Source organism: Neomonachus schauinslandi, chromosome 9 (genome assembly GCF_002201575.2).
Source record: "Neomonachus schauinslandi chromosome 9, ASM220157v2, whole genome shotgun sequence".
NCBI lineage: Eukaryota > Metazoa > Chordata > Mammalia > Carnivora > Phocidae > Neomonachus > Neomonachus schauinslandi.
This window is the reverse complement of record NC_058411.1, coordinates 14,443,980-14,467,185: the sequence shown is the minus strand read 5'-3', so window position 1 is coordinate 14,467,185 and position 23,206 is coordinate 14,443,980. Positions and strand designations below refer to the sequence as shown.

The window sequence follows — 23,206 nt, the reverse complement described above, 5'->3', positions numbered from 1 at the left end:
CTATCAGAAATTAGGATCTGGCAAAGAAATAGAAAAAGACTCAAGAATAATACATTAGGCACTTGAGATATGTCCTGATATCAAGAGATTGCTAAAAGGCACTTGAAAAAACCAGTGAACTCCATTTTTTTTACAAAAATTACTCTCTTCATAATCATGTGCCAACAGTCAAAGGTAAACTAAAGCATTTTATTTTATTTTGTAACTGACAAAATTAGGTTAAAAAAAATTAACACTATTCTTATTTATTCTGCAAATCACCAGAGCTGTAACTATAGCTTAGATTAAAACCATGAGAAATGTTTTTACAACGTATTGTTCTATTTTCAAGACAAAGTACCACTCAAATTTTCCTTCTTTCCACTAAGAAATCTGAGTCCCTGTTTGGTGTGCATTTATATAAGTAGACTTTTCAGGTTCTAATTATTCTCAATAAGGCAGACTTCTGGTATTAGAGTGGATATTCAGTCCATTTAGAAGAAAGCCTCTGGGAAAATAACATTCAGCATTACTACCAACAGGGAAACTCATTCATTGGATAAATCTTAACAGAGCCCTTACAGTTTCAAAGCTAGTAGAAATGCAAAAATCACACAATATTTCCCAGCTGATATCTCATGAACAGTTTATAGATATTAGTGAATAGATATGTTCTCAAATATATTTTTTAACTAAAGCATTTTCTCATTAATATAATTTCAGAGATACTCTTCTTAACTTAATCTTCAATTGGCAGCAGTTCCTTATAAGCTTTAACTATATTTAAGATGGATGAGTTCCTTCTGAAATATCAATCACTACCTCCTAAGTTCCATGTTTTGGAGGCAGGAGAGTACTGCGGTTAAAAACACGAGCTTTGGAGTGTGACTGACCTGGGTTTCCGCTCTGGCTCCATTTACTAGCTGTGTAACCTGGGGCAAGTTATTTAACCTCTCTAAGTCTCAGTTTCTTTATCTGTAAAATAGAGATAATAATAATATCTATTTCATAGGGTTGTTGTGAGGATTAAATAAGATAAGGTAAGCTTAGCACAATGCTTGGTACTTAGTATGTGCTCAATAACTTTTAGCTGTTATTTTTTTTTATAAGCTTAAATTTTTAAATAACACTTTTTCATGAAGATCTGTGATAATAAAATACATGTACCCAAGGCTTTTCTTATAAGTTACTTAAAATAAGCAAAATTAAAGGCCTTTCAACTAGGAAAAGCTATAGGCATGACTTCCTTGTCTATATTAAAGAAGTTCCTCAACAATGCAATATCTTACATTTAGAAAGAGCAATTCCAAAATTAGGAAGAAAACATCTGTGTTTAAAGTATACAGAAGCTTATTATAGTTAATACATCTTGGACTTCAGGGCGCCTGGGTGGCTCAGTCGTTCAGCGTCTGCCTTCGGCTCAGGTCATGATCCTGGGGTCCTGGGATCGAGTCCCACATCGGGCTCCCTGCTCGGCAGGAAGCCTGCCTCTCCCTCTCCCACTCCCCCGCTTGTGTTCCTGCTCTATCTCTCTCTGTGTCAAATAAATAAATAAAATCTTTAAAAAAAAAAAAATACATCTTGGACTTCATAACACTTTTGGTAAATGATTAAAAAAAAAACTGTGGAGGTTTGTTTCATAAAATTTAATCTCCTGTGAGGTAGGTAAAAAGTATTAATCTCTTCCTTTTTTTTTTTTTTAAGATTTTATTTATTTATTTGAGAGAGAGAGAGAATGAGAGACAGAGAGCATGAGAGGGAGGAGGGTCAGAGGGAGAAGCAGACTCCCTGCTGAGCAGGGAGCCCAATGCGGGACTCGATCTCAGTGGAACCTGCACTCTCTCGTTTGCATTGGTGGTTCAGTGGTAGAATTCTCGCCTGCCAATGCGGGACTCGATCCTGGGACTCCAGGATCATGACCTGAGCCGAAGGCAGTCGCTTAACCAACTGAGCCACCCAGGCGCCCCAGTCTCTTCCTTTTAAAAAAACAAAATAGGGGCGTCTGGGTGGCTCAGTCGTTAAGCACCTGCCTTTGGCTCAGGTCATGATCCCCGCTCCACAGGAAGCCCGCTTCTCCCTCTCCCACTCCCCCTGCTTGTGTTCCTGTTCTCACTATCTCTCTCTCTGTCAAATAAATAAAATCTTTTATAAAAAAAAGAAAATTGATACGAGGACAGTAAGGGACTTGAAAAACAATAGCAAAAATGGGACACGAATTAAGGTTCTATAATTGCCAATCACTGCTACATAGTGATATTAAACCTAGAAGCACATTTTTCCCCAAATGAAAGGTTCCAGTTAAGTCTTTAAAGATCTCTTACCAGACTCTTAAGTCATATTAATCTATGCTACTCAAATAAGCTATTCCTCAGAGTTATAGATAAAATATCTACTTATCATTTTCAAGGGAACACAATGTAATCTGTTTCTGTAAAATCTCAATCTATAAAATTAATTTTATGAACTGAAAAGCAGGTAACTAAAATTTTTCTAAAAATTAAAATGATTTTTAAAGTCTAATTTTAACATAAAAATTTAAAGACTATAAATTAACCACATCTGCAAAATTCAACTTCTTACTACTTCTTAAATATGTGTTAGGTATAACAAGTTCCATGACAGCACCACAAAAAAGTTCTTGGCATGTTTAATTTTTTTTAACCATCATTAACTAGAAGTAGATAATAATTTGGGAACTGATAAGTAAATGGAATGATAATTATATCCTTTGTTTTCAACTTTGATTTTGTATAAAAATAGCTCATATTATAGGAGTTGTCTCTATTTTCAATAAAAAATGTAATTTTAACAGAAACCTTTAAAATAACTGAAAATTAAAATGTATACAGCTCTACTTTGAGAAACCTAGTTTTCCTAAGATGTCTCCCATCTGTCTTATCAACGTACACTACCTGGAAAAGAGTTATTTATATGTAAAATTTTCTAGGACAACCAGGTAATATTCTACTGAGTCAGAATCTCTTTGGCTTTCATAATAGCATTAATTAAAAAGTTCCTGATACATGAAATAAAGACTCCTTATTGTTCTTATTTTTCTTATGTTAACTATCCACCCAACCTACCTACCTCTACCCTTGAACAAACAGGTACTTTTCATCTATTGCTTTCCAATTTAATATTTATAGATATATAATCATTTCCTATGGTACACACTTTTAAGATAGAGTTAGGAAAAGAGAAAAAATATCACATACCTGTCCATCTAAGTCGAATGCTAAACAGGCTATACCATGTGTATGAACATCCTTTAGAACTGATATGGTCTGCACAGTGTATGAATCCCAAACACAGATATAAGGCTCTTTCCCAACTTGTCCTGTTGCTACTAATACTCGCTCAGGATGCAATGCAAGGCTGCAAAATAAATAAACAAATAAATTGACTTAAAATTGCTTATAGAGCTTTTATAATATTTGATATATGTAAACTTTATATATACCAATGCAAAAATTAGATGTTATCCATTTAAGGTAATATGGATTTAAAATAACTTCCACAGGGGCGCCTGGGTGGCTCAGTCATTAAGCGTCTGTCTGCCTCCAGCTCGGGTCATGATCCCGGGGTCCTGGGATCGAGCCCTGCATCGGGCTCCCTGCTCAGCAGGAAGCCTGCTTCTCCCTCTCCCACTCCCCCTGCTTGTGTTCCCTCTCTCGCTGTGTCTCTGTCAAATAAATAAATAAAATCTTAAAAAAAAAAATAACTTCTACAAAAATCCATGCTAAGAGTTATTACTTGACTAGTATATATATGTGATAAGCAGTTTGATGATAGACTTCATAATCTCTGTAATATGATACAGTGTAAACTTTGCAAGAAAAGAATTCTCACAAGGGATCAACTGCACCACAACAACAAATTAGTAGCAACCTCACCATATGCCATTTTCCCATTTGGTATTCATCTGTTTTTAAGCCCTCTCTCCCATTTTACTCTTTTATTGGGTAGCGTTAGACCAAATCTTAGTGTCCAAAAATAGTATTTAGCAGCACTCCTACAGTAATACTTTAATTACAAATCCCATTCTTAATTGAAGTAAAACTGGTATGTAACATTATGTAAGTTTCAGGTAGACAATATTATAATTAAATATCTGTATTAATCTCAAAATGATCACCTCCAAAAGTCTGGTTACCATTTATCACCATACAATTGACTTCTTTCACCCATTTCGCCCACCCCTCAACCACCTACCCTTGTAGTAACCCTTATAGTACCACCACTACCCTTGTGATAACCACCAATCTGTTTTCTGTGTATGAGTTTGTTTTTGTTTTATTTGTTCTGTTTTTTTAGATTCACATATGACTGAGATTATATTTCTTACTTTCTCCTTCTGACTTAGTTCACTTAATACCTTCAAGGTCCATCCATGTTGTTGCCATCTGATTTCACTCTTTTTATGGCTGAGTAGTAGTCCATTGTGTATATATAACATATATATATGTATATATAAATCCTAAATAAATATATATAGATTATATAGATTATAAGACAATGTGTATATTACCCATTCATCCACTGGTGCACATTTAGATTGTTTCCATATGGTGGCTATTGTAAATTATGCTGTAATTAACAACAGGATGCATATATCTTTTCGCACTAATGTTTTCATGTTCTTTAGATAAATGCCCAGAAGTGGAATTGCTGGATAGTATGGCAGTTCTTTTGTCAACTTTTTAAGGAATAGCCACAGTGTTTTACATAGCAGATGCACTAATTTACATTCCCAGGGTTTTATTTACAAGTGTTCCCATTTCTCCACATCTTCTCCAACACTTGTTTTTTCTTGTCTTTTTGATGATAGCCAATCTACCCTTGTGAGGTGGTATCTCCTTGTGGTTTTGATTTGCATTTTCCTAATAATTAGTGATGTTGAACATCTTTTCATGTGCCTGTTGGCCACCGATTTATCTTCTTTGGAAAAATGTCTATGCAGATCCTCTGCTCATTTTTTTAAATCAGATTTTTTGTTAAGTTGTATGAGTTCTTTATATATTTTGGATATTAATCCCTTGCCAGATATGTAATTTTGGCAAATATCTCCTCCCATTCAGTAGGTTGCCTTTTCCTTTTGATGATGGTTTCTTTCACCATGCAGAAGCTTTTTAGTTTGATATAGTTCAATTTGTTTACTATTGCTTTGGTTTCCCTTGTCTTTGAAGTCAGATCCACAACTACACTGCTAAGACTGATGTCAAGGAGCTTACCAACCTGTTTTCTTTTAGGAGTTTTATTGTTTCAGGTTTTACATTAAAGTTTTTAATCCATTTTCAGTTGATTTTTGTGTACAGTATAAGATAGTGGTCAAGTTTCATTCTTTTGCTGTCCAGTTTTCCCAACACCATTTATTAAAGATACTGTCCTTCCTCCATTTTATGTTCTTGGCTCCTCTGTCGTAAATTGTCCATATATGTGTAGGTTTATTCCTGGGCTCTCAATTCTGTTTCATTGATCTATGTGTCTGTTTTTTGGTTTTCTTTTTAAAGATTTTATTTATTTATTTGACAGAGAGAGACACAGTGAGAGAGGGAACACAAGCAGGGGGAGTGGGAGAGGGAGAAGCAGGTTCCCCGCAGAGCAGGGAGCCCGATGTGGGGCTCGATCCTGGGGCCCTGGGATCATGACCCGAGCCGAAGGCAGATGCTTAATGACTGAGCCACCCAGGCGCCCGTGTGTGTCTGTTTTTATGCCAATACCATATAGTTTTGGTTACTATAACACAAATCTCACTTCAAGAAACAGAAAAGTCACCCATAGTTCACAGAAAATAATCTGAGTCTTTAAAAACAAGACAAAGACCTAACAGCTGGTAATGGTTTACGTACATCATCAGAAGGCAGAGTGTGAATATAAATTTCTCCATAAATTTTTCTACAAGTAGATTTAGATTATGAGATTCACCTTTGGGAGGAAAAAAATCACTCCTGGCATCAGAGTGAAGGATGAATTCAAAGTGGGAAAAGTTAGGAGCATATTAAGACAGAATCAACTGGGGACTCCTGGATGGCTCAGTTGGTTAAGCATCTGCCTTTGGCTCAGGTCATGATCCCAGGGTCCTGGGATCAAGTCCTACAACAGGCTCCTTACTCAGCAGGGAGCCTGCTTCTCCCTCTGCCTACCGCTCCCCCTGCTTGCTCAGTCTCTCTCTCTCTCTGACAAATAAATAAATAAAATCTTAAAAAAAAAAAAAAAGAAGAATCAACTGCTTGGATGTAGTGAGTAAGGTAAAGGGAAAGGTCTAAGATGACTCTAGGATTTCTGGCTTGGCATCTGAATGGCTTAGATGGTATTCATCAAGTCAGGGAATACTAAATGAGTAACCAGTGGGAGGGAAGATAAGTGGGAATGGAAGGTCGGTTCAACATATAAAAACAAACCAATATAATATATTAAGAGAATAAAGGTCAATCCTAAAATAAATAAATAAATAAATAAAGGTTAAAAAAAACCTTCACATACTTTCATCTCAACAGACAGAAGATGCATATGACAAAAATCCAACCTCTTTTGTGATAAAAATACACAACAAACTATGAATTAAAGAGAACGTTCTCAATCTGATAAAGGGCATCTATGAAAACCCACAGCTGTTACCACATTTAATGGTGAAAGCCTGAAAGTTTCCCCTCTAAGTATAGGAACAAAACAAGGATGTCAGCTTTTGTCACTTCCATCCAACACAGTACTGGATATTCTAGCCAGGACAATTAGGCAAGAAAAAGAAACAAAAGGGAGAAGTAAAACTGTATCTACTTGCAAATGACATTATCTTGTATACAGGAAATCCTAAGGAATCACAAACAATAATAAAATAAATCCCAAGTAAAGCTAATAAATGAGTTCAGCAATGTGGTAGGATACAGATCAATATAAAATATCAGTTATATTTCTGTACAATAGCAATGAACAATCTGAAAATTACATCAAGAAAACAATTTCACTTATATTAGCATAAAAAAGAAGAAAACACTTAAGAATAAACTTAACAAAAAAGTACAAGACGTAGGGGCGCCTGGGTTGCTCAGTCGTTAAGCGTCTGCCTTCGGCTCAGGTCATGATCCCAGGGTCCTGGGATCGAGCCCAACATCGGGCTCTCTGCTCAGCAGGAAGCCTGCTTCTCCTTCTCCCACTCCCCCTGCTTGTGTTCCCTCTCTCGCTGTGTCTCTCTCTCTCAAATAAACAAAATCTTAAAAAAAAAAAAAAGTACAAGACTTGTACACAGAAAAGTACAATACCATTAAACAAAATTTAAAAGATCTAAGAGATACATCATATTCCAAGCCTGTGATATAGTTAAAATGGCAATACTTCCTAAATTGATCTAGAGTTAAAACTCTAAAACTGCCAAAATACCAGTTGCTTGTCATGAAGACATTCACAAGCTGATTCAAAAACTGAGAACCAAGCTAAAACAATCTTGAAAAAGAACAAAATTGGAAGATTCAGACTTCCAATTTCAAAACTTACTTACTATAAAACTAGAGTAATCAACACAGCATGGTACTGGCATAACAGAGGTGCAGATCGTGAAACAAAACTGAGAGTCCAGAATTAAATCAATACATTCATGGTCAACTGACTTCCATTGAAGGGTGGTGCCAAGATAATTCAAAGGAAGAATATGGTGTTAGGACATCTGAATATCCACAATGCAAAACAAAGAATCTGGAACCCATACCTTAAACCATATACAAAAATCAATTCAAAATGTGAGAGCTAAAATAATAAAATTCTTAGAAGAAAACACAGGCATAAATCTTACTGACCTCAGATAAAATAAGGGTTTCTTAGATAGAAATGACAAAAGAAAAAATAAAATGGGCCTCATCAAAATTAAAAACTTTTTTTTAAAAAGATTTTTATTTATTTATTTGAGAGAGAGAGAATGACCAAGAGAGCACAAGCAGGGGGAGCAGCAGAGGGACAGGGAGAAGCCCTGCTGAGCAGGGGGTGATGCAGGGCTTGATCCCAGGACCCTGGGACCATGACCCAAACAGAAGGCAGACACTTAACCGACTGAGCCACCCAGATGCCTCCAAAATTAAAAACTTTTATGTTTCAAAGGACAACTATCAAAAATAAGAAAACAAAACACACAAAATGGGAGAACATAACTGCAAAGATTTGATAAGGGACTTATATCTATAATATATAAAGAACTCAACAATAAAAACATAAATAACCCCATTTTTTAAATGGACAAAGGATTTGAATAAACATTTCCCCAAGGAAGATAGACAAAAAGCACATGAAAAGATGCTCAACATCATTAGCCAGTAGGAAAATGCAAACCTAAATCTCAATGATATAATACCACTTCCATGATAAAAAAAAAAAAAAAAAAAGTATGGATGTGTGTGTGTGTGTATACACATACACATATGTACACACATATATATATGTAAATGTAAAATATATGTAATTTATATTATTATATGAAGTACTAGCAAGGATGTGGAGAAAACGTAACTTTCAAATATTGCTATGGGACTGTAAATTCTACTCCTAAATTCCCAAGAAATGGAAACATATGTCTACAAAAAACTTATACACAAATGTTCACAGCAGCATTACTCATAACAGCCAAAAAGTGCAAACAACCGAAAAGTTTCTCAACTGAAGAATGGATAAAATGTGGCATATTTCCATGCAATATTACTTGGCAATAAAAAGGAATAAAGTCCTGATATACATTACAACATGAACATACCCTGAAAGCACTTACATTAAATTAGATATATAAGGGCCACATATTGTATGAATCCATTTTGATGAAATGTACAGAATAAGCAAATCCATAAAGACAGAAATGAGGATAGGGTAGGTGCGTGTTTAGATTTACAAGAAACCACCAATTTCCCAAAGTGCTTGGGCCATGTTATACTCCCAAAAGGTATGCAATTTCTTTTTTTTTTTTTTAAGACTTATTTATTTATTTGACAGAGAGAAAGATAGCGAGAGAGGACATACAAGCAGGGGGAGTGGGAGAGGGAGAAGCAGGATTCCTGCGGAGTAGGGAGCCCAATGCGGGACTCGATCCCAGGACCTCGGGATCATGACTTGAGCCAGCAGACGCTTAAGAACTAAGCCACCCAGGCGCCCCAGGTATGCAATTTCCAGTTGCACCATATTCTCATTAATACTTGGGGTCATCAATCTTTCTTATTTGAATTTTCCTGATGAATAATATTGACTAATGTTTCTTATAATCTGCTCAAGTCTTAGCCATCTTAATTGGGTTGTCTTCATAGTTTTGAAACTATTTTATGTATTCTCAATACAAGTCCCTTTGTCCAATGTGTGATTTGCAAATATTTTCTCTCAGGCTGCAGCTTTTCTTTTCATTCTCATAACAGTTTCTTTCATAGAGCAAACATTTTTTTTTTATTTTTATGAAGTCCATTTCATCAATTTTTTTTTGTTTTATAGACCATGCTTTTGCACAACTAAAAGTAACAAAGATTTGCTCTTAAGCTTCCTTCTAAAATATTTATAGTTTTATGTTTTACATTTAAATCTATCATCCAGGGGCGCCTGGGTGGCTCAGTCGTTAAGTGTCTGCCTTCGGCTCAGGTCATGATCCCAGGGTCCTGGGATCGAGCCCTGCATCGGGCTCCCTACTTAGCGGAAAGCCTGCTTCTCCCTCTCCCCCCCACCCTCCCGCTTGTGTTCCCTCTCTCGCTGTGTCTCCGTCAAATAAATAAGTAAAAAATCTTTAAAAAAAATAAATCTATCATCCATTTTGAGTCAATTTTGTATAAGATGTAGATTGGCTTTTGTTTATTTTTTCATATGGATGTCCAATTTGTTCCAGCACCATTTATTGAAAATACTATCTTTTCTCCATTGAATTGTCCATTTTATCAAAAAATCAATGGACTATGTTAATTTGTCACAAACTGTACTTTATAATTTTGTTCCACTAATCGATGTATCTATCATTTCACTAATACCACACAGTCAAATTACTGTTGCTTTATAATAATCCTTAAAATTGAGTACTGTGAGTCCTCCACCTTCCTGTCTTTTCAAAATTGTTCTGGATATTCTAATTGCTTTATCTTCCCTGTAAGTTTAGAATCAGTTCGTATATCCTAAATACCCTGCTGGGACTGGGATTAAATAAACTCTACAGATCAATCTGAGAAGAATGGCCATCTTTACTACATTAAGTCGGCCAATCCATGAACATTATATATACTCCATTTTTAAGTTCTTTGTTTTTCCAGCTTCATTTTATAGTTTTTAGTATACAAATACTGCATAGATTTTGTTAAATTTATGCAAGATTGTTTCTGAGTTCTTATAAATGGTATTGTTTTAAAATTTCGGTTTCCATTTGTTAATTGCTGGTATGTAGAGATGTGATTGATTTATGCACATTGACCTTGTATCTTATGACCTTGGTAAATTCACTTACTAGTTTTAGGAGTAGTGTGTGTATGCTGTAGATTATTTGGAAATTTCTATGTAGGCAATCAAATTATCTTTTTCTTCCCTTCCTCCAGGTCTTTTATTTCTCTTTCTTGCCTTATTACACTGGCTAGATCTTCTCATACGATGTTGAATTAGGAGAGGAAAGAAAGGAATTATCTTTTTCCTGGTCTTATAAGGAAAACATTCAGTCTCTCACTATTAAGCATAATGTTAGCTGTAGGTTTTTTATAGATGCTTGTACAGTTAAGGAAGTAGCCTTCTATTCTTAGTTTGCTACTCATTTTAAAATACATGAACAGATGCTGAGTTTTGTCAAATTCTTTTCCTGCATTTATTGAGATGATCATGATCTTCCTTCTTTAGTCTCTTAATACAGTGAATTCTTTGATTAGTTTTCAAATATTGAACTCACCCTGTATTCCTGAAATGAACCCCTTGATCATGATGTATTATTCTATTGATGGATTTTATTTGATTAGTTTACTGAGAATTTTTACATCTATGTTAATGAGGAATAGTGGTCTGTAATTTCCTTTTCTTCTAATGTCTTTGTCTGGACTTCATATTAAAGTAATGCCAGTCTCATAAAATGAGTTGGAAGTATTCTCTCCTCATCTATTGTCAGTAAGAGCTGTGTGGAATTGGTATTATTCCCTCTTTAAATGTTTGGCAGAATTACCAGTGAGATCATTTGTACCTGGGGCTTTCTTTTTTGAAATGTTTCAAACTACAAATCCAATTACTTTAATAGATAAAGGGTTATTCATGTTATCTATTCTGCTTGGTAAGTTATGTTAGCTTGAATCTTTCAAAGGAATAGTCCATTTCATCTAAGTTGTCAAATATCTCTGTGTATAGTTGTTCATAGTATTCCTTTATTACCCTTTTAATGTCTTTAGGTCTGTAGTGATAGCTTAATGAATATTGGTAATTTCCATCTCCTTTTTGTTCTTGGTAGTCTAGCTGGAAATTTATCAATTTAATCAGTCTTTTCAAAAAACTAGCTTTTTGGGGCTCCTGGGTGGTTCAGTTGGTTAAGCAGCTGATTCTTGATCTCACCTCAGGTCTTGATCTCAAGGTCGAGAGTTTAAGCCCCACACTGAAAAAACAAAAACAAAAAAACACAAAACTAGCTTTTGGTTTGATTTTTCCCTGCTGTTTTGCTGTCTTCATTGCTTTCTGCTCTTTATTATTTCCTTCTGTTTGCTTTTGAGTTTAGTTTGCTCTTCTTTTTCTAGTTCTAAAGGTGAAATCTTAGATTACTGATCTTCAACCTTTTTCCTTTTTAAATATATGCATTTAACACTATAAATACCCCCCTGAAACAATGCTGTAGCTGATTTTCACACATTTTAATGTTTTCATTTTCATCCACTTTAAAATATTTTGATTTTCCTGTTTTCTCTGAGTTAGTGATTTTTATTTCATTAAGTTTAGAGAACACATTTTGTATGATTTCAATTCTTTTAAGTTTGTTGAGGTTCGTTTTATAGGATATGACCTATACTGTTGGTAAAACTTCCAATGGCATGTGAAAAGAATGTATATTCTGTTATTACTGACTCATGCTATTTGCTATGCCATGGGTAATAAAGTTCTTTATCTCTGACCCAGGAATTTCATGACTATGCTGACACCCAAGAAACAATGAAAGTCTAACTTACAGTTTGTAAAAAGGGTGAAAATATATTCCATACTGTTTCCTATGCTGCTATGACATATTACCACAAGTTGAGCATCTTGACATAACACAAATTATCTAAAGTTCTGCAGGGCAGAAATCCAGTTATAGCTGGGTTCTCTGCTTAAGAGTCTCACCAGGCTGGTGCGCCTGGGTGGCTCAGTCATTGGGCGTCTGCCTTCGGCTCAGGTCATGATCCCAGGTCCTGGGATCGAGCCCCGCACTGAGCTCCATGCTCAGCAGGAAGCCTGCTTCTCCCTCTCCCACTCCCCCTGCTTGTGTTCCCTCTCTTGCTGTCTCTCTGTCAAATAAATAAATAAAATCTTAAAAAAGAAGAGTCTCACCAGGACAAAACCAAGGTATCAACGCAGCTTCATTCCTTTCTGGAGTCTCTGAGGATGAAACAGCTTCCAAGTTCAGGGTGTTGGCTGAATTCAATTCCCTGTGGTAAAAGGACTGAAGCCTTTGTTTTCCTGCTGGCTGTCAGCTGAGAACTTCAACCTCCCTAAGGCTGCCTGCATTTTTCATTATATTGCTGCCCGCATCTTCAAACCAGCAATGGCACAACGAGTCCCTCTTTTCAAGTTTGGAATCTTTCTGACTTCTACTACATCTCTTCTGATTCCAGCTGGAGAAAGCTATCTATTTTTAAGGGTTCACATGATTAAATTAGGCCCATCTGGGTAATTCAGGACACTCTCTTAAGGTCCATACCTTAATTGTATCTTCAAAGTCATGTTTGGCATTTAACAACATATTCACAAATTCCAGGGATTAGGGAATGGCAACTGGGGGGGGTGGGGACTGGGCGTGGGGTGGGGATGGGCACAATCTGGCTACCACACACTCAAGATACTGAGTTCACTAGGGAATTCTTTACTTCCATTTTAATATTTTTCAGTTCTAAATATTCCATTTTTCTACAGCTTCTACTTCTTTACTGAGAACTTGTAACATTTGTTTCACGAGCATTCCCCTTTACTTCACCGAATATAGTTGTAACAACTGCTCTAAATTCTTTGATAATTCCAACATTTACATCATCTTGGGGCTGACAACTGTTAGGTCTAAGTTAAGAGAATTTCCTAATTTATTGTGTGATACTTTTGGATTATGTCCTGGACATTTTGAATATTGTATTATAAACGCTGAGCCCTGTTAAAATCCTCTAGAGACTGATGATTTTTTTTGGGTTTTTTTTTGTGTGTGTGTTTCATCTGGCAAGCAATCCAGTTAGGTTCAGGGTACATGTCCCAATTCTCCTTCTGTGATTCCAATGTTAGAATTTTTAAAACCTTTGTAGTAGTACCAGATGTACACACCACAGGGGCCAATCTGAAATCTGGATGATTGTAATTTAGTTCTCAAAGCCTTGGGTATGCTGTTTCAAATTAGTTTCAACCACATGCAGTGTAAGATTGAGTCTGGGACATCAACTGTAACTCTTTAAGATCCCTTCTTGAACTCCCTGCTCTCTATAAACTTCCCCTTCTCTCCATCTCCCAGGGGCTCTTCTTCATTGTACTATGACTAGAAGTCCAGAGTATGAGCCTCTGTACATTGTCATGCACTTCCTACAACTGGGTCTGACTCTGGGCAAAAAGCACCTGGCTTATGTTTTAACTGGTTTGTTATCATATTCCTGCATTGTAAGAGTTCTTGATATATTCTGGATACAATTCTTCTCTCAAATATATGTTTTGTAAATGTGTTTCCCAGTTTGTGGATTATCTTTTCATTTTCTTAGTGGTATCTTTTAAAGAGCAGAAGATTTTAATTTTTTTAAAAAACTTTATTTTGGACTTATTTTAGATTCATAAAAAAGTTGCAAAAATAGTACAAACAGTTCTCTTATATCCCTCACCCCACTGTCCTAATATAAACATCTTATATACCCCTGGTATGATGGCCAGAAAGAGGAAATTAACATTAGTACTATACCACCCTCTAAACTACTTATTCAAAATTCACCAGTTTTCTCACTAAGGTTTTTTCCTGTTTCAAGATCCTATCCAGGATCCTAGGCTGCATTTAGTTGTTATTTCTCATTAGCAACTTCAGTCTCTGTAACAGTTCCTTTGACTTTCCTTGTCTTTCATGATGGTCACTTTTTTTTTTCCCCCCTCTAATACATCAATTTTTTTTTATTCTTATGTTAATCCCCATACATTACATCATTAGTTTTAGATGAAGTGTTCCATGATTCATTGTTTGTGCATAACACCCAGTGCTCCATGCAGAATGTGCCCTCCTCAATACCCACCACCAGGCTAACCCATCCTCCCACCCCCCCTCCCCTCTAGAACCCTCAGTTTGTTTTTCAGAGCATGATGGTCACTTTTGAAGAATACTAATCAATTATTTTGTAAACTGTCCCTCGATTTGAACTTGTAACATGTTTTCCCATTATTGGAGTGAGATTATGCATTTCTCGCAAGTATGCCACCAAATTTTTATTTGTTCTTCTTAGTGCATCACATCAAGGAGTTCAATTAAGGATGTCAATATGTATTATTACTGATGATGTTTACCTCAATTCCTTGGATAAGTTGGCGCTTGCAGGGTTTCTTCACTGTAAAGTTACTACAAAGTTTCTTGTAATCAAAATGTATTTTAGGAGAGATGCTTTGAGGTTATGCAAATCCTGTTTCTCCTCAAACTTTCATTAATTTAATTTTATTCTTTTTTAAAGATTTTTTAAATTTATTCATCTGAGACAGAGAGCTAGCGAGTGAGAGCATGAGCAGGGGAGAGTGGCAGAGGGAGAGGGAGAAGCAGGCTCTCCGCTGAGCAGGGAGACCAATGCGGGACTCGATTACAGGACCCTGGGATCATGACTTGAGCCAAAGGCAGATACTCAACCAACTGAGCCAACCAGGTGTCCCAACCTTTCATTAATTTTAGCATCTATTACTAGACCTTGCCTGAAATCGTTACTACCGTACTATTCAACTTATGTGATCCTCTTAGTTCCCTCTTTTCTCCTACATTTATTAATTGGAATTCTACCATAAGGAAGAAATACCTTTTTAAATTTTTTTTAAAGATTTTATTTATTTATCTGAGAGAGAGAGAGAGAGAGAACGAGCAAGGGAGTGGCAGAGGGAGAAATAGAGAAACAGACTCACTGCTGAGCACAGAGCCCAACAAGGGGCTCGATCCCAGGACCCCAGGATCATGACCTGAGCCGAAGGCAGACACCTAACCAACTGAGCGACCCAGGTGCCCCTATCTTTTTAATTTTTTTTTAAAAAAAATTTGAGTATACTTAACACACAATGTTACATTAGTTTCAAGTGTACAACATAGTTTTTCAACTTCTCTCTCTGTTATGGTATGCTCACCATAAGTGTAGCTACCATTTGTCACCATACAACACTATTACAATATTAATATTATGCTCTGTCTTTTATTCCCGTGACTTATTCAGTCCATAACTGGAAACCTGTATCCCTCATTCCCCCTCACCTATTTTGTCCATCCCTCTACCTCTTTTCCCTCTGGCAAATATCAGTTTGTTTTTGTATTTTTAGTTTGATTCTGCTATTTGTTTATTTGTTTTTTAGATTCCATATGAGTCAAGTCATATGGTATTTGTTTTATTTCACCCTCTAGATCCATCCATGTTGTTGCAAATGGCAAGATCTCATCCTTTTTTATGGATGTGTAATATTCCGGTGTGTGTGTGTGTAAATATACCGCATCTTCCCTATTTATTCATCTATCAATGGACACTTAGGTTGCTTCTATACTGGCTATTGTAAATAATGCTGCAATAAACATAGGGTTTCATATATCCTTTAGAATTAGCATTTTTGTTTTCTTTGGGTAAATACCTACTAGGAATTCTCGGATCATATGGTACTTCTATTTTTAATTTTTTGAGGAACTTCTATAATGTTTCCACAGTGGCTGTACTAATTTATATTCCCACCAACAGTGCACAAGGGTTCCTTTTTCTCCACATCCTCACCAACGCTTGTTATTTCTTGTCTTCTTTATTTTAGCCATAGGAAGAACTATTTTTTCTCTCTTATTTAGTTAATCCATTGTTTATATCAGTTGAATTCATGGATATTTTAATTCAAGGGTCAATAACAAACTTTTTCTGTAAAGTGACAGATAGTAAATATTTTGGGCTTTGCATGCCATACAACCTCTATTACACCTACTCAACTCTGCTGTTACAATGTCAAATCAGCCACTGACAATACGTAAGCCATGCAATCTCATTGGGAGCAATATCACTTCCATGAGGTTTTGTAAAAATTGGTCCTTGTGTGAAGGTCTTACTATTTTTATGAATAAGGCATAGATACATATAAGGTACATACACTGATATACAGTATATCTGTGGTAATAGAATTTTGTGGTGAGTTGGGGCAATTAAGAAAAAAAAAAAACACCTAAAAGGGCTTCTTAGAGGAACTATTAAAAAAAAGATTGCAAAAACAGTGGCACCTAGGTGGCTCAGCTGGTTAGGTGTCCGACTCCTGATTTCAGCTCAGGTTGTGATCTTAGGGTTGTGGGATCAAGCCCCGAGTCAGGCTCCACACTCAGCGGGGAGTTTGCTTGAGATTCTCTCTCCCTCTCCCACTGCCCCTCCCTGCACACACACACACTCTCTCTCTCTCTCTCAAATAAATCAATCTTTAAAAAAAAAAAGTTGCGGAAACAAATAGTCGTGTTTGTTTTCCAATAAAATTTTTACAAAAATAGGTGGCAGGCCATATTTGGCCCACAGTCTGTTTTTTGACAATTCCTGTTTTATTCTATGGGTTAAAATTCAATACTATCATTATTTATCTTATAGCTCAAATTGTTCTTTGACCTTCAGGAGATCCTTCAGGTTGGCTCCCTTATTTTTTCAACAAGCCACTATCTCTTTTGCATTTACCTACTTTGAGACACCACAATATATTCAAGGCTCATCCAGTATTTTTCCTGCTCCATCCTATAATTAACTACTTCTCTAGGAAGCCCTAGTTCCATTTATTGGAGAATGGTATTTAGAGAACAAGATCCGGGCAGTCAATGTGGTCATTGTTACGGAGTGTTATTCCTTCTAGGCCACAGACAGAACTAGGAAATATATGTATATATACTAACCCATGTATATACATATATCTATATTCTGTATTTATGTGTGTATATATCTAAAAACCATAAATTCATATTGATACCTCTGATTCTAATCCAAAACCACAAGCTTCATTGAGAACTTCTCCCTTTATGTATAACTTCTTCCTCCAAGAGTGAGAAATTAACCTTTCATAATCTAAAGTCCATTTAAGTGTAATATATCCAAAGTTGTTTCAGCATGAGAAACAATTTGACTAACTAGATTATACCATTATCTAGAGTTCTTTTCTGTCTTTATCCTTACAGTGTTCAGTCAAGATACTGTTTTCACAGTTCTTTTAGGTTAAGTTGCTCCCTGCAAAGCTCAGTGATAGAGAGGAAAGAGCTTGCAAAACTGTAGGTAGAGGGGCGCCTGGATGGCTCAGTCGTTAAGCGTCTGCCTTCTGCTCAGGTCATGATCCCAGGGTCCTGGGATCGAGCCCCGCATCGGGCTCCCTGCTCGGCGGGAAGCCTGCTTCTCCCTCTCCCAATCCCCCTGCTTGTGTTCCCTCTCTCACTGTGTCTCTCTGTCAAATAAATATTTAAAAAAAAAAACAAAACTGTAGGTAGAATTTCTTTTTCTCTTTTTACTTACAGTTATTTTATTTTACAGTCTTGGTATTCTCTGTTTAAGTAATGGTAAGGCTAGGGCTTTGCATAGAAATTTCATACTTGTGAAGTGATTATGCATTGTTTGGGGAAGAGATTTTGGAAGGCTACTTACTACACATCCACCACTGTCTTCAGTTACCTGGAAGTTTGAAAAGTTTTAATTTTAGGGGCGCCTGGGTGGCTCAGTCGTTAAGCGTCTGCCTTCGGCTCAGGTCATGATCCCAGGGTTCTGGGATCGAGCCCGGCATCGGGCTCTCTGTTCTGCGGGAAGCCTGCTTCTCCCTCTCCCACTCCCCCTGCTTGTGTTCCCTCTCTCGCTGTGTCTCTCTCTGTCAAATAAATAAATAAAATCTTTAAAAAAAAAGTTTTAATTTTATTGCAGTTCAATTTATAATTTTCTTTTTAAGTCATCCATTTTATGCCCTATTTCCTATACTTTTCTTGTAAAAATGTTATTGTGTTATCTTTGATGTTTAAGACATATGACCCAATTTGAGTTAAATTTTGTATATGATGAGATATAGTTGAGGTTCATTTTTGCCCCCTTGGATATTTGGTTATTTTAACATCATTTCCTGAAAAGGCTGTCTTTTAAGCATATTTTATATGTTAACAGGAACCATCTAGAAGTATCATCAAGGGCGCCTAGGTGGCTCAGTTGGTTAAGCGACTGCCTTCGGCTCAGGTCATGATCCTGGAGTCCCGGGATCGAGTCCCGCATCAGGCTTCCTGCTCGGTGGGGAGCCTGCTTCTCCCTCTGACCCTCCCCCCTCTCATGCTCTCTCTATCTCATTCTCTCTCTCTCAGATAAATGAATAGAATCTTAAAAAAAAAATTTGTAGAAGTATCATCAAAATACTGATATAGGTGAATTAGGAGAATCTCTGGAGCAGGCAAAAAAGGGCAGGATCTCATGCACAGGTGGAGGGATTAATATAAGACAGGAGCTGGATGTACTACTGAAATCTGAAAGTTCTGATGGCTCCAATATTCTTTTTTTCTTTTTAAGTGACAATGTAGATTCATTCTGGACTATCTACCATACTCACAACTCCTATTTCTACCAGCTAACACTTCCATAAGTAGTTAAACCTTGGACTAAAATTAAAAATGGTGCATCCTTAATTCACTGTTTATATATTGACTTCCAAGTAATCAAATTCATCAGCATTACTAAGCAACTAACTAAAATTTCCCTTCCTCACAAAGACTTATTGACTTGAGTGTAGCATTAAGGAATAGACTCTGTAAATGACAAAATACTCAAAATGTATTTCTACTCATGAATGTAGGCACTTTCATCTCAGACCAAATAATATAGGAACTGATAGAAGTTTGAACTACCTTCTTTGTTACTAGAAGCCTATATTGAGATAAAGCCACCCCAATGAGCGAGTCTGTTTGCCAGGGCTGGCTGGGCTTGGAGCTGAGCTGGGCACACGGGGTAAGCAGATGAAAACATATGACTCCACTGTGCTAATGTTCTTTGACCCAGGCTGCACAACTGCCAACAAATAGTGTGAACCTGTAGCAAGTTCTCCAACTTCAGTATCTTCTGGTTAATGTTTCCCCTCTAGTTAATCACAGTCAGGACTGGAACCCAGGCTGTCCAACTCCCAATTCAGTGTTCTTTCTCTGCTAGGATATCCTTGTCAGGGATCTGAAAAGGGATGTTGGAAATATATAGTTGCATTGGTGGAAACATCTGAATGCAAGAGCTGTAGTAGGCCTTGTAACTTATTTTGCTGCTACATTACACCCTGGGCATCTGGATTCTGAGTCCAGGATGGTTCCAATTTTCTTAATGAGAAAGAAAGCATGAGTGTTTTTCTAGTTATTCTTGGAATCAATATTACAATTAAGCTGTATTCCACATATTGCCTAGTATATTGCTGAACATATAGTAGAACTCAACACTACAGATGAGAGGGCTCAGAAATAGACCCCCATAAATATAATCAACTGATATTTGACAAAGGAGCAAAAGCAATACAAAGATAGTCTCCTCTTCAGCAAATAGTGCTAGAACCAGAAAACTACATGCAAAAAAGTGAATCTAAACACTTGGGGCGCCTGGGTGGCTCAGATGGTTAAGCATCTGCCTTCGGCTTGGGTCATGATCCCAGAGTCCTGGGATCGAGCCCCGCATCCGGCTCCTGGCTCAGCGGGGAGCCTGCTTCTCCCTCTGCCTCTCCCCCTGTTCATGTTCTCTCTCTCTGTATCTCTGTCTCTCAAATGAATAAATAAAATCTTTAAAAAAATAAAATAAAATAAAAATAAACACAGACCTTACCACCCTTCACAAAAATTAACTCCAAATGGATAATAGACCTAAAGATAAAATATACAACTATAAAATTCCTAAAAGACCAACATAGGAAAATACCTAGGTATGGTGGGGCCTTTTTAGATACAACACCAAATACATGATACATGAAAGAAATAATTAATAAACTGGACTTCATTAAAATAAAAAACTTCCACTCTGTGAAAGACAACATCAAGAACATTTGAAGACAATTCAAAACCTGGGAGAAAACATTTGCAAAAGACACATCTGATAAAGAACTGTTATCCAAAACATACAAAGACCTCTTAAAACTCAACAATAAGAAAACAACCCAATTACAAATTAGGCCAAAGACCCTAACAGACCCCCTCATCAAAGAAGATATACAGATGGCAAATAAGCATATGACTAGATGCTTCACACCATATGACATCAGGGAAATGCAAATCACAACAAGATACTACTACATGATTAGAATGGCCAAAATTCAGAACACTGACAATGCCAAATGCTGATGAGGATGAGCAAGAGAGACTTTCATACATTGCTGGTGGGAATGCAAAATGGTACAGCCACTTTGGAAGACAGTTTGGTGGTTTCTTACAAAACTAAATACACTGTTACCATACAATCTAGCGATTGTGTTCCTTAATATTTACCCAAAGGAGTTAAAAACTTCTGTCTACCCAAAAACCTGCACATAGATGTTTACAGGAGCCTTATTCATTATTGCCAAAACTTGGAAGCAACCAAGATGTCCTTCAGTAGGTGAATGGATAAATGAACTTAGTACATCCAGACAAGGGAATATCATTTAGCACTAAAAGGAAATGAGCTATCAACCCAAGAAAACACATGGTGGAAACTTAAATGCATATTACTAAGTGAAAGAAGTCCATTTGAAAAGGTTACATACTGTATGATTCCAACTGTGTGACATTCTGGAAAAGGCAAAACTATAGAGATAGTAGGAACAACAACTGATTGTGGGGGTAGTTAGGGAGTATACGGGCAGAGCACAGAGGATTTTTAGGTCAGCAAAAATACTCTGTATAATGATGGACATATGTCACTGCCCATTTGTCCAAACCCAAAGAATGTATAACACTAAGAGTGAATCCTAAGGTAAACTATGGATTTTGAGCGATTATGATGTTAACGTAGGTTCATCCTTGGTAAAAAGTGTACCATTCTGGTGAGTCATACTGATAATGGGCTATATATGTGTGGGGTAAGGGGGTATATGGGAAATCTGTACTTTCCTCTCAATTTTGGTGTAAACCTAAAACTGCTCTAAAAAAAAAAAAAAAAAAAAGGCTTAAAGGGAGGGGCCCCTGGCTGGGTCAGTCAGTAGAGCATGTGACTCATGATCTCAGGGTCATGAGTTTAAGCCCCACATTGAGCACAGAGCTTACTTTAAAAAAAAAAAAAAAAAAAAAAAAGACTTAAAAGGAAATCTCTAAAACACAATAGTAGTATCTCCAGATTGCAAGATCATGGGTAAATATTTTTCTACAGCTTTCAATTTTCTATAATTGTATTCTATAATATATATCACTAATTTAAAAAATATAACAACTACCCTTTGAGGGGGAGGCCTATGAAGTCTCTCATACTCATTACGTCAACCTCAGACTCCTATGCAGTCTCTTTATGGTTGCAAAAATTGCCCTTTGCAAGTGCATGTCATCTGATTCTAACATCCAGGTCACAGGTAACATTCCTTACCATGCTAGCAGAGCCACCTTCTGTAGTGTTTTATGTGTTAAATACATTGTCCACAGATTAATAATTAGAAAAGTCACACTGCAACCAAGTAATGATGACTGTCTGTAGACTCTGTAGTTAGTTATCACCTATGTTGTAAGACTTAGAATGGCCTTTCACTTTCCATTCCTGGTTGGGAATTATGCCCTGCTCCCTGATCAACCATCTATAAAGATATGGACTCTGAGGTGGTTAAACTTGATTACATTATCACCTTGTGGCTAATTTAAATAACACCATGAGCAACATCATACCAAGTAAAAACTGTGAAGTCTTTACAGTAACTGCTTGTGGCAACTGTAATTACGCTCCATAGGCTGAAATGAATACATAATGAGAGCTTCCACACCAGAGGCAGTAGTGTCCAGTACTGTATCTCCTGACCAAGAAAGTCAGTCCTACCCACAGTGAGGAAAAGAGATTCCAATGGATTGGGGGCAGAGAATGGATGTCCTCTACACTGGGAGGTGAAGTAGGTACATGATTCACAGGAAGAGCAGCAGGATTTCCTTGACAAGGTGACTGTGCATCTCAGTTCGTCTAAGTGATTTGGGGAATGGGCTATGTACACTTCTCTTGCCATCAATTTATATTGGGTCTTTAATTTCAATTAGGTGCTCCCTGTTATGCCACATCCCATGCTTCTAGCATCCATGACAATGACCACTTTCTTGGGTTCCGTCAAAAGGCTGACACCATCCATACCATGGCAAATTTAATACAACCCAGAATTCTCACTTCACATCCAACCTGTCTCTCTGCTTTATCCCTATATTCCCCAGCTTCTGCATTAAAGTAAAATCAGGTATTCTCCCCCCAGTTGTGAAGAACAAAGTAATTTTTAGAGTGAAATCTGAGTTAACAACTCCTACAATCACAACCTCTTGTTTGCCAATCCAGCATTATAAGCTGCCCATCCCAGAAGAAAAAAAATTAAGAATTTTGTGGTGTTATGAATTGAGCCTGACTATAGACTCCAAAAAAGCTAGATCCAGTGTGCAATGTCCATCTTTGGTCCCATGCCTATCTCCTCATTCTAGCAATCAACCAACACCAAGGAGTTAGTGTTTTTCCCTATGCTTACTACTTCAGATAGATACACATGCCAGTGTCATAAGATGGGCACTATATTCACATGTCCATTTAACAATTGAATCCACCTTTAAATAACATTGACCAACAGAAGGTAATACTTTAGAAAGGAAATCCAGACACTATTAAGGTCTTTGTACCAGTTCTTGGTGTCTTTGGCCAACATGGTGATGCCATGTGCCACTTATAATTAGAATAGATAC

The 23,206-nt window shown here is 36.8% G+C and overlaps 1 protein-coding gene across 3 annotated transcripts in view; it reads right to left on the bottom strand.

Annotated features, from left to right (window-relative positions):
- Positions 1-23,206, bottom strand: part of EML5 (EMAP like 5) — a 162,384-nt gene that overhangs the window by 128,809 nt on the left and 10,369 nt on the right. For all 3 annotated transcript variants that reach the window (XM_021679813.1, XM_044918168.1, XM_044918167.1), the window contains exon 2: positions 3,195-3,354. In XM_021679813.1, coding sequence (XP_021535488.1) covers positions 3,195-3,354 — 160 coding nt within the window. The remainder of the gene's footprint in view (positions 1-3,194; positions 3,355-23,206) is intronic.